Source organism: Phacochoerus africanus, chromosome 1 (assembly GCF_016906955.1).
Source record: "Phacochoerus africanus isolate WHEZ1 chromosome 1, ROS_Pafr_v1, whole genome shotgun sequence".
NCBI classification, from domain to species: Eukaryota; Metazoa; Chordata; class Mammalia; order Artiodactyla; family Suidae; genus Phacochoerus; species Phacochoerus africanus.
The window spans coordinates 180,135,464-180,146,822 of record NC_062544.1 but is presented as its reverse complement, the minus strand read 5'-3'; the positions used below and the strand labels follow the sequence as shown (position 1 = coordinate 180,146,822).

The 11,359-nt window shown below is 47.6% G+C and overlaps 1 protein-coding gene across 1 annotated transcript in view; it reads left to right on the top strand.

Moving 5' to 3' along the window:
* Positions 1-1,885: 1,885 nt before the first annotated feature.
* The window catches only part of LOC125130196 (NACHT, LRR and PYD domains-containing protein 1a-like), a 40,845-nt gene continuing 31,371 nt past the window's right edge, over positions 1,886-11,359 (top strand). Inside the window, exon 1 of the mRNA XM_047785678.1 lies at positions 1,886-2,147. Coding sequence (XP_047641634.1) covers positions 2,116-2,147 — 32 coding nt within the window. The 5' untranslated portion in view covers positions 1,886-2,115. The remainder of the gene's footprint in view (positions 2,148-11,359) is intronic.

Here is an 11,359-nt window from a genome sequence, read left to right as displayed (position 1 = left end):
ATGAATGTGTATCTTCATAAATCTTATCTACAGAAGGGCAGACTTGAGAGAGGCTAAGGCTGTAATTGGCAAAGAAGCAGCGGTCACTCCAATTGGCCAAGGTAGGCGTGTGTCCATGGTGGCTTGGACAATGCTCACGATTTGTCTGTGCTTAGACATGATTAAGGAGTCTTGTTCTGGCCTTCATCCATTGTGGTTACAGAGGGGCCTTGTCTGATGTTCTGTGAAATTGTTCATGTTTATATTCAACAAAGGAACACCAGTGATGATACCAGATCAGCTCTTTTCCAGAATATAAAGTATCTTATTATAGTTTCGGATTCATGGGTGTTCTATCCATAGGGGTTATGACCCTTATTGCACCCATCCACAGTGCCAGCCTGGGCCTTTGAGTCACAGTGAGGCAGGTAGGGGTATTCTGGGGCTGAGACATTTGGAGAAATCTAAAAGACTCATCCCAGGAGTTCCTGTTGTGGTGGGCAGCGGAAATGAATATGGCTAGTATCCATGAGGATGTGGTTCCATCCCTGACCTTGCTCACTGGGTTGGGGATCCGGTGTTGCTGTGAGCTGCAGTGTAGGTTGCAGATGGCTGGGATCCTGAATTGCTGCAGCTCTGGCTGCAGCTGTGACCAGCAGCAGTAGCTCTGATTCAACCCCTAGCCTGGGAACTTCCATATGTTGCAGAGCTGCGCCCCCTGCCAAAAAAAAAAAAAAAAGAAGAAAAAAAAAAGGACAACACATCCCTTCAAAGCACAAAGGCACATTTTCTTCCCCAGCTTCAGGCATTACATGAAGCCGTTTCCCTTCAGTTAAGGGTATCTCAATCTATGGAGAATTTCAGGAAGAGCAAAGTAGAAGGGCTGAAAAGTAGAGGACCGGTCCTGGACTCTGTTTTTTCCTCCTTCCTGCAGTAAGTGTATTTCTAAGCACCTACTGTGAGCCAGACCTGGGCTAGATGCTGTGTGACACCCACCACCTCATGGAAAAGACAGACAAGAAAACAATCATGCTGAAAAACAGCTAAGAAAAAAACAGTGTACAATGAAGGCCACCAGTAGTCTAAGCAGTGGTTCTCACATTTTCCTGAGTTTTTTTTTTTTTTTTTGTCTTTTGTCTTTTTAGGGCCGCACTTGTGGCATATGGAGGTTCCCAGGCTAGGGGTGGAATCAGAGCTGTAGCCGCCGGCCTACACCACAGCCACAGTAACTTGCGGTCAGCCACTTCTGCGACACCACAGTTCGCGGCAACGCCAGATCCTTAACCCAGTGAGCGAGGCCAGGGATGGAACCCAAAACTTCACGGTTCCTAAATGGATTTGTTTCTGCTGCGCCACAACTGGAAACTCCTTCCTGAATGTTTTAATCGCCTGGATCTTTAAAAAATACTGACACCTGGATCTCACTGCACTAATTGGTCTGGGATACCGCTTGAGGGTTTGAGATTTGATAAGCTCTCTGGGTGATTTAATGTGCAGCAAAGTTTGGGGACTACTGGCTTAGTTCATCCATTCTTACAGTTTGGGGTGGGGGTGTTTAATCATGTGAAAGCCAGAGTCCCTCATTCCAGATACCTGTATTTAGATACAAAATCTGAAAGAATTTCAGGGGGCTTACAGATCCTAAGAAAATCTGAGAATTCCTCGGGGGGGGGGGTTGTCTCGTGAAAAATCCCAGATACAAGAGTATCCAACCCTCCTGAGCTCTCTGTCCCCTCTAGAAAGGAGCTGGCCCTTTTCTTTCACAGAATTTCTGCGCGTTAGTGTCACCAAAACTAGCTCTCACAGGGCAGTAAGTAGCCACCGAGCGGCCGGTGTGCGCACGTGTGCGAGTGTGCACGCCGGCGTGCACGCGCGGGGGCGCGGGCGATCGTGTGTTTCCGTTTAGGAGCCCCGACTGCCTTCGGCTGCGGCTGCGGCAGGGCGCCCGGCGCCCCCTCCCTCCCAGTCCCCTCCCCTGGTGGCTCTCGCTCGCCGTTTTCCCTCCCCCGGCAGCGTCGGCAGCCTCCGGGTGCGTAGGGCAGCTCAGCACGCGAACCTCTCCAGCAGGCGCCCCGGCGCGAGCCGAGAGCAGAGCCCCGGGCGCGCAAGGCGCCGCCTCCCAGCCGCAGAGCGAAGATGAGCGGAGGCGAGGGGGTCGCGGAGAGCAGGTGAGCGCCGCCGCCGGGCTGGGTGTAGGGGTGTAGGAAGGAGGGCGCAGTGGGGGTGGGGGTGCACCTGGACCTAACATCCGCGCGTGGAGAAGGGGCTTTGCCCCCTTCATCCTGCTCCACCGCAGACTCTGTTTTTGCCCTTTTCCCAGGCGGGGCGCTTTCGCCCTTTTCCCGCCCGGGCATCCCCGTTCCGGCCTCACAAAGCACCCGTAGGCGGCGGCGCATACCCCGCGTGGGCACGGAGCATTGGGGAGGCGAAGCGCCCGCCATTCCCAACTCTGGCTTCCTACCCCCAGCCCGGGCCCTGGCGGCGGCACCTGGGTCGGGCGGACCTCACTGTGGTGGCGCGCAGCTGGAAGGCCCGCGCTCCCGACCGGGAGGCGGGGCTACGGGCTGCGCTGCTGCCCCTTGTGGCCGCGGCCTCCTACAGCCCGCTGACTAGCCGCGCGGCGGCAGGTGGGCAGATTTGTTCTCATCTTCCAGTTGGAAGCAGTAGCGGGGCGCGGGCGGGTGAGGAGGAGGGCAGGTCGCCCTGCGGCATCCCCTTTGTTCTTTGCGGGTGGACTCGCCCCCTTCCGGCTTCCGCGGGTGACTCCCCGCCTCCGAGGCCTGGCTTCTGCTGTCCTCATCTGCTCCCCTGTCCTTGAGCTTCAGCTTCCTGAAGCCCCTGCGCCTTTTGCATCTGGAAGTGAACTTTGGAGATGTTTCTGAACATCCGCGCTTTGGCCGCCCGGCTTTCAAGTTGTTTTCATTGAGAGCAGGGTTATTTCCTTAACGCCCCCCTTGGGCCATGCGTGGAGCACCTCCCCCCGCCCACCCCCCTGGGTCACTAAAGTCTTGAGCACAGAAGGCGCGGGATCAACAATGCTTGGAGGGTTTCTGCTATTATTGTAAAGGCAGCCTTGTCTGTGTTTGTCATCAACGTCTCATCAGCGTCTCACAGACGTTTAAAAGCGGCTTCTTTTTAGGTGGCAATGTCTAAAAAGAGCTGGTTTGGGGATTCTCGAACGGTGCTGTGGTCAGGTTCTCCAGAGGTACCCACTGTCATCTGCACAAGCAGACTTTTAACATTGGATGTAGTGTTTCAGCAAAAGACACGTGATGGTTTGTTTGTGAAATGTATCCTTTTAGGTAATCCTCTCTTTGCGGTAAGCGCTTACAGGAAGTTCACCCAAAACACTGTAGACGCACTCAGCAAAGATTGAGACTATGCAGAGAATTTACTTATAGGATAGACCCTGCTGCAAAACAAAGTTTCTACAGGATCACCTAGAGGACGAAGAGAATGCCGAGGTTAAAGTGTTCACGACTTCAATTTTCTCTGGATCATTGTGCATGAGAGCCAGCTTCTCTCAGGGAGGGGGGGTTGGTTTGGGGTGTGTGGGTGTGTGTGTGTATTAAAATAATCAGGAAGACAGTCTAAAAAAGTCTGTTGCAGATAGGTTTTGCTGTTTAATTTCTTGAAGACAGGAGCGTGAATAAAACCACACCAGGGCACAAACTGCGTCCACCTAGAACATCATAATTCTTTCGAGGTGATCACTTAACAGCAAGACTTGCAAATAATTGTTAAATAAAATTTTGATTCAAATTATAGTTAAAAGTAAAGTTTTTTTTTCCAAAAAAAGAGGAAATGAATTAAAATAGTGTGACATTAGCAGTTATTTACATAGAGCTAACTCAACTTCTCTACTGCCACCCCTTCCCATCCCCAAGCCTTCCTAGTATTACTCTAAAGATGTGGACCCTCCCTACCTGTTTCCATGAAGATGTGATAGTCCCCCATCTCTGGGATATTGTTGCTAATGTGTCATAGAGACATTTCAGTGTAGCAACAAAGTCCAGATAATTCTGTGTCAAATGAGGAGGTGCAATTTTCAGTAAACTGTAAAGCACCCTACAGATGTGTGCTACTGTTACTTGTAATTTTTGGTAGCTGCACAGTATGCCACTCTGATAATTAGCCATTCCCACATTTTTGGCCATTTAAGCTGTTATTACAGATTTTTAAATACTGAACAAGTCTCTACCTCATATCTAATTGCTACATTCTTTCTGTCATTTGTTTGTCCAGTGAACATTATTAAAATTTTATTTTATTTTATTTTTTGTCTTTTTGCCATTTCTTGGGCCGCTCCCACAGCATATGGAGGTTCCCAGGCTAGGGGTCGAATTGGAGCTGTAGCCGCCGGGCTACGCCACAGCCACAGCAACTTGGGATCCGAGCCGCGTCTGCAACCTACACCACAGCTCACGGCAACGCCGGATCTGTAACCCGCTGAGCAAGGCCAGGGACTGAACCCGCAACCTCATGGTTCCTAGTCGGATTCGTTAACCACTGAGCCACGAGGGGAACTCCTGAACATTTTTTAAAAATTGTTCAAACTATATGTTAGATGCTGGGGATGTGGAATCCTTGGCTACACACACACACACACACACACACACTCCTCTTGTTCCTTTAGTTCCCAGGGTGACCGGCTTATAAACAAAGCACAACAGAACAGTGCGGTAAAACCATTAATCTAGGTGTGTATCAGACGTTGCTGGCTCAGGGAAGGGAGTGGAGAAGGCATCCTTCTACTGGGCTGAGTCGTGGGGATCATTCCACCTCATCTATCCCCAGTCCCAAACCCAGATGAGCTGCCCTGGCCCACCCTAGGCACTTAGGATTTCTTTCTCTTCTCTCTTCTTCCTCTCCTGATCCCTTCTCTTCTGGATGTGTTCCAGCAGCCTCCCTTTTCCCTCTGGCCCCATTTCCCTTTGGAGTACCTTATGCAGAGATTTCATCGGCAGTTAATTACACAGAGAAAGAAGGGAGGAAACCCTGCAACTATTCCCCCTGATTCCTGCCACTCCACAGCTACCCTTTGGGCCATATCCCCAATGTAGTCACCTCTTCATCTCCCTCCGTCTACTCTCCAGGGTCATTGTCCATTCATAGTCCTGGCCTGCAAAGCTTAAGTCCTATATACTTCTCCTTTGCCAAGATGCTGAAAACCCTTTCTTTCTGTGTGTGTGTGTGTGTGTGTGTGTGTGTGTGTATAGTCATATAGAAAACACAGCATCTTAAGTGTACAGCTGGGTGCATTATCACAAAGTGAACACATCAGTCATGAAGTGGAACATAACATCCTAGAAGCCTCCCTTTTATTCCTCTTGCTATCCTGTCCCTTCTCCCCAAAGGGACCAGAGATTAGTTTTGCTTGTTCATAAACTTTATGAAAATAGAATCATGTGGCATTTACTCTTTTGTGTCTGGCTTCTTTTGTGCCATATGTTTGTGAGATTAATTCTCATGGTTGTGTGTGAGCAGTTTTTCATTCTCATGGCTTATGGGATTCCATTGTATGACTGTGTCACATTTTATTCATCCATTCTCCTCCTGATGAACATGGAAGTTTTTTTTAGTCGCAAATTATGATGCAGTGATACCCAAGGACCTGTTGATACCCAAAGGCCTACCCGTTTCACCATTATTTTTTCCTATTGGTGTAACTGAAAAAAGGAAGGGAGAAGGTAGATGAAAGAGCCAGTCTGGAGAGCCAGGCCTGTGAATTTTATGTTGTTACTGGCACTAAGTGCTTTCTGAAAAGCATTGAAGACTATGCTCTCATTCAGGATCTGAAAACAGAATTAAAAAGCAGTAGAACAGGGAGTTCCTGTTGCAGTGCATCAGAAATGAAATCCATGAGGATGTGGGTTTGATCCCTGGCCTTGCTCAGTGGGTTGAGGATCCGGCGTTGCCATGAGCTGTGGTGTAGGTCGCGTACCTGGCTTGGATTTGGCAGCTGTGGCTCTGATTTGACCCTTAGCCTGGGAACTTCCATATGCTGTGGGTGTGGCCCTAAAAAGACAAAAACAAACAAACAAACAAACAAACAAAAAAAACAAAAAAGGGCAGTGGATTAGCTTGTGTCATGGGCCAGCTGATTGCTGATCGCAGGTGGTGGTGATCTTTGAGATGCTTAGCCTAATAGAAATTGGATGATGGTGACGGGAAACCAGCTTGGCTTGGCAAGTGTCCCCTGAGGGTACTGACAGTTGGTGGCTCAATGTGCCCACATTTCTTTTACCTGGCCACCTGTGCTCCACCTTCCCCTTTCAGAGTCTCTGGTCCTCCCCCAGGGCCTGGCCTGGAGGGCTTGGTGCTCAGGAGGTCCTACCCTCCACGCCTGTGGGGACGAGGCTGTATAGGTGGCTCCAGAGTTCAATTCTGTGAAGCCAGTCTCCTCAGAGTATGCTTTAGAGTTACCTAGCCTCCTGAGGAGGGGTGTTTGTTATCTATGACTACAGCTTCCGGGGCAGGGTAGTCTGGCTTTTGTGGCCTGGGGGACTGAGATTTCCTTTGGGGAAATGCTTGGACCTTTTGAACACAGGCAGTGTCTGAGTCCCTAGGATGTCAAGGGTTCTTACGGGGTCAGGCAGTCCCAGTGAAAGATGTTGATGAAAGCAGATTGTGGGACTCTGTGTCCTTGACTTCCTCCTCTGCTCTCAAGCTTCAAATCTTCCCAAGGTGGAGAGACTGCTCAGCAGACTGAGGTTTCACCATTCAGTGTCCTCGCGTTGCCATCAGTTTGGTTACAGTTAGGATTTCTCCACCTGCCTCTCTCCTCCTGACCACACTGCTCTCCTGTTCCTGTACCTTGATCAACTCCTTCCTGCCTCAGATAGAAGCTGTGCACATCAGCTCCCCCTCACCCCTACCCCATTCTTCCTCTTTTGTCCATTCCTGCTTGTTCTTTCTGGCTCAGTTTAAATGTCACTTCCCTAGGAAGCCCTCCCCAATTCCTCAGTCTTAGACAAGTGCTCTTGAAGCCCTTTCTGTCTCAGATATAAGCAGACAGCCTTCCCCACCATGATGGGTTCTCAAAGGCACGGAGCCAGTTGCTTTGTTCACTCGTGTGTAGCACACAATCCAACCATATTTGTTATATGACTGAATTGATGGGTAAACCAAGAGGCCTGAGACAAGTTGTAAGATTGTCTCTACTTAGAACTTGCTATGTGATTTTGGGTGTTTATTAACTGCATCTCTCCCAGAATCCATCTCCCCCTCTGTGAAATAATGCATCAGACTGGAAGATCTTGTAGGCTTCTTTCTATTTTAATTTTTTTCTGAGTCTAACGGTGAGAGGATCCTGTTTGAGGGGTGGTAGCACTCTTTGAAAATGCAAGCTGGCTTTGGCATCATGGTTTCCCTGGCCGTAGATACCTGCCTCTGTTCTTGGCATAAGAGCTCTGTTTTTCCCAATTCATGATAGTTGGCTCTGGGCTAAAACTGCAGCTTATGTTTGCTTTTATTTTGCTCTTTCTGCATTGTATACATTTATTTATTTCTTGATCTGTCTTCCATTAGTGTGCCCCTTGGGGACAAGGTTCCATGTGTCACTTGTTACTTTTATATCCCCTCCACCTAGCACAGCACCTGTGAGTTAATTTCAGTTGATGAAAAGAGATCTGTGTTATAGCTAGTCAGTGAGGTTATGCTCTGGGACATGTAGCTGTTTCATGATTATGCAGATTAACTCTAGTTTGTGACTAACATAAGCTCTTTTCCACTTTCTTTAACCTATTTAACTTCTTCTGGCCTATTTCTCAGAAAGTTGATAGGGGCTAAAAGAAGTAAAACACTACTTGGCTTAAAGGAGAAATTGGGGCTTATGGGTTTAATTAATCTTGAAACTTGATGTTAGTTTCTACAAGGTGACTGTAGTTGAGAATCACTTTCACAGATGGTAGTAGCCTTAGGAGGAGAGACTGATGAGTATTTTGGCCTCATGTGCTTGGCAGAGTTTTAGGCTTTTTCTTGTGAAATGTACTGATAAAAATTTGGGCTCTGTGGTTAGATGGACCAGCGTTCTTGAATAAGTCACCCAAGGTCTCTGAGCCATATTAACTGTTAAATGAGGCGGATTATACTAGTTCAGTATCAGGCAACAATAAGGTTGTTGCAGTGAGCTCATTGATGCCTGCCACGTCCTTGACTTAATTTCAGACACACAGTAAATATTTAATAAATATTATCTATTATATAGTGGTTTTATTTTTACTTTAAGAATTATTGAAGATCCTTAAGTGGAGAATTATTACTTAATGAGCCAGATTTGAGTGAAATCCTTCTGGCACCTGCTATTTACCTGTCCAGGCTACAGTCAGAGAAAGGCCTCCTGAGGTGGGATTTCACTGAGCCGGGATGCAGGGGAGGGGCCTGTATGGTAGGTGGGAGCTGGGAGGCATGAGGCCACATTGAAATTAAACCTTGTTATCATGGTTGAGTCTGGATCAAATTGTAAGGAACTTTAGGTGCTGTTAAGTAAATGTCCATGCCCCTTCCCTACTGATCTTCAGCCCCTAAAACACACTGCGAACTTTTGGCAGGGGCGCTCTCAGCAAGGTTGCCGTGGTTTTCCTTTTAACAGCAGAAAGGAAGAGGATGTGGGGAACCTGCATGCATGTAGTTTGTCAGGGAGGAAGAATATTTCCCCTCCCTTTCTAGGTTCTTCTGGGGTAAGAATTAAATTGACACGAGACAGCTTAAAAGAAAATCACACAAAAATTTAATAACTGATGTACACTGGAGCTAGGGAGGAAAACTTGAGTAACTCTTCAAAATGGCCAAAGCCCTCACCTTAAATATCATCTTCTGCTGAAGATGAAAGAGGATGTTTGGGAGAGTCAGTGCTGGGAGGTTACGGAAGAGCCCTGGTAAACAAAGTTGTTATGCAGATTTAGGTCACTGCCTTCTCCCTTGATAAGATTTGAACAGCCTTACAGATGGAGGTTTCCCTTACAAGTGTAAGTGTTTCTTACAGTAGGATAACTCCTACTGGTTTTCAAAGTTTTTCCCTTGCCTGCTGTTTCTTAGAAAATAACCAGTTTAAAATATGCCTAAGAGACTTATTTTGGGGTGGCAAATTCTGCTCCTCCTCTGGCAGCTAGGGCCCTGTGGGTGCCCTGGGGTTGTTCCCTCCACCCTGTGACTCTTGGGGCTGCCCTGTGGGTGGCCTTTTCCCCCCTAACTATAGGATGTTTGGTACTGAGAGCTGGCCCCCTACCCTATGTGGGGAAAAACAAAAGTTTACCACAGAGGTTTTCTGGGTTTTAGCCAAAGTTCTGATATCTAGGCAGATGGATACACATTTGGAAATTAAGATAAATAGCTGTAGAAGAGAGAATATGAAAGGGACAGTTAAGAGAAAAATGGGATTTGTTGTTGGGGACACAGAGTGGGTTTTAAGCAGACATATTTTGAACAATAAGAATAGCTAACTTGGAGTTTCCTTTGTGGCTCAGCGGTAATGAACCCGACTAGTATCCATGACGACGAGATTTGGATCCCTGGCCCAGCTCACTGGGTTAAGGATATGGCGTTGCTGTGAGCTGTTGTGTAGGACAGCAGCTGCAGCTCTAGGATTCAACCCCTAGCCTGGAACTTCCTTGGAACTTTAGGGCAGGCGCAGCCCTAAAAAAGCAATAAATAACTAAATAAATAACTAAATAGCTAACTCTCAATACATGTTCTCATAATTATTTTAAAAGTAAAAGTCATAGTGACTGCATTAGAAGAGTACAAGTCTGGAGAAAAAAAGATGTAATTAATGGTTGGCTTGCTCTTTTATGCATTTCATTGGGAACCAAATTTTAGCCTCTCTTAGTGTCTTGAAGAATCTCCTAATTTCAGCTTCACCATCACTCTGACTTTTTGAGCTGGAGTTTAGGATTAAAAAACAAGAGGACTTAGGCTTGAAAATGAGAATACATGTTTTTCCTAGAATCATGGAGCTTGGGAAATACCAAATACTTGGGGATGTTTATGAGAGAAATTATTGAGTCAAGGAAGTTTACAGAATCCAGAGCCTAAGGAAGAGAAGGAAAAGGACAAGCAGTTGGTCTGCTGCTCTTGCTCTTTTCTTCCTCATTTTACCTTCATTATTGGGATTGAGATTTGGGGATACAGTGGTCGAGAGTGAGGGAAGACAGGGGACCTGGCAGCTGTGGGGCTTTGAAGTTCCAATGGCCTAGGGTCAAGTGCTCCTTTTATGTGCATTTTATGTGTATTATGTGTATTTTATGTGTATGTGACCTTGAGGAAATTAGTGAATCTCTCTGAGCCTCAGTTTCTGCATTTGTAAAATGGCCTTCATAGGCTTATTGGGGTGATTCAATGAGAAAATACAGAAAGATTTTAAAAACTCTTAAGTGCAAATAACACCGTTGTTGTTTTCTTCCTGACTTTTCATTTATTCATCAAAGATTCTGGTTAGGAGGGCCCAGATAAACAGTTTTTGGAAGGTACCCTGTAGAGCTCTCAATTCCTCAGCCCACACCTTGAGAAATGCTGCTCCTTAGGGCTGAAGAACAGTTTGGGCATCCAGGGGTAGGGCAGGGCTGTCACTTATATGCACACAGAGGATACCCCAACATCAAAGCACATCTCTGTGGAGCACACATAGTTGGGGTGCATGGCCTGCAAGACCATAGACAATGACCCTTTTCAGGGGAGGGCACAGAGAGTGATGTGTGTTTGGGGGGGAGGGTAGAGAGGTGAAGGGTGTATTTGGGACACTGAAGAACTTTCCCTCTGGGGGAAGCACACAGGATGGGGGTCCTTGTGTGCCATGCCAGGGAACTCAGGCTTCAGCCAGAAAGTAGTGACAAGCCACAGAAGGGTCTGAGCAAAGACATGATTAGGTCATGCTGATGGTCACATGAGGGATGAGCCAGGAGAGTGAGGCAGTAATGATGAGAGGGTATAATCAACCAGCCAGTGAGAGCCAGCGAGAGAGAGAGCTTGAATGGAGGGGACAGATGTGAGAGATGTGTCAGAGGAGGCTTAGGAGGACCCACCTTGGCTGCTTGCTGAGAAAGAGGGAGCAGGAGCTAGTAATGACCTGGAGGTTCCAATTGGGTGACCTGCAGATGTGATTCTCTGCAAAGGTAGGTCCGGAGGAGCAGGTTTTCATGGAGAAGGGGAGTGCTGACTGTGTTTAATTTAAAGTGCTGAAGTGACCGCTGGGCTCTAGGACCTGGAGCTCAGGGAAGAGCCCTGAGAAGGAGGTAAACATTTAGGATCTGAAGTTTTAGCATGGAGGTGAGCACCAGGTGGTGCAAGGAGGATCATGGGACAGGCAGTCCCTAGGAGGCTGGGGCCCATGGAGCACATGGAGAGTGCAGAGGCCACTGTGACAGGGGAGCGGGGAGCAGAC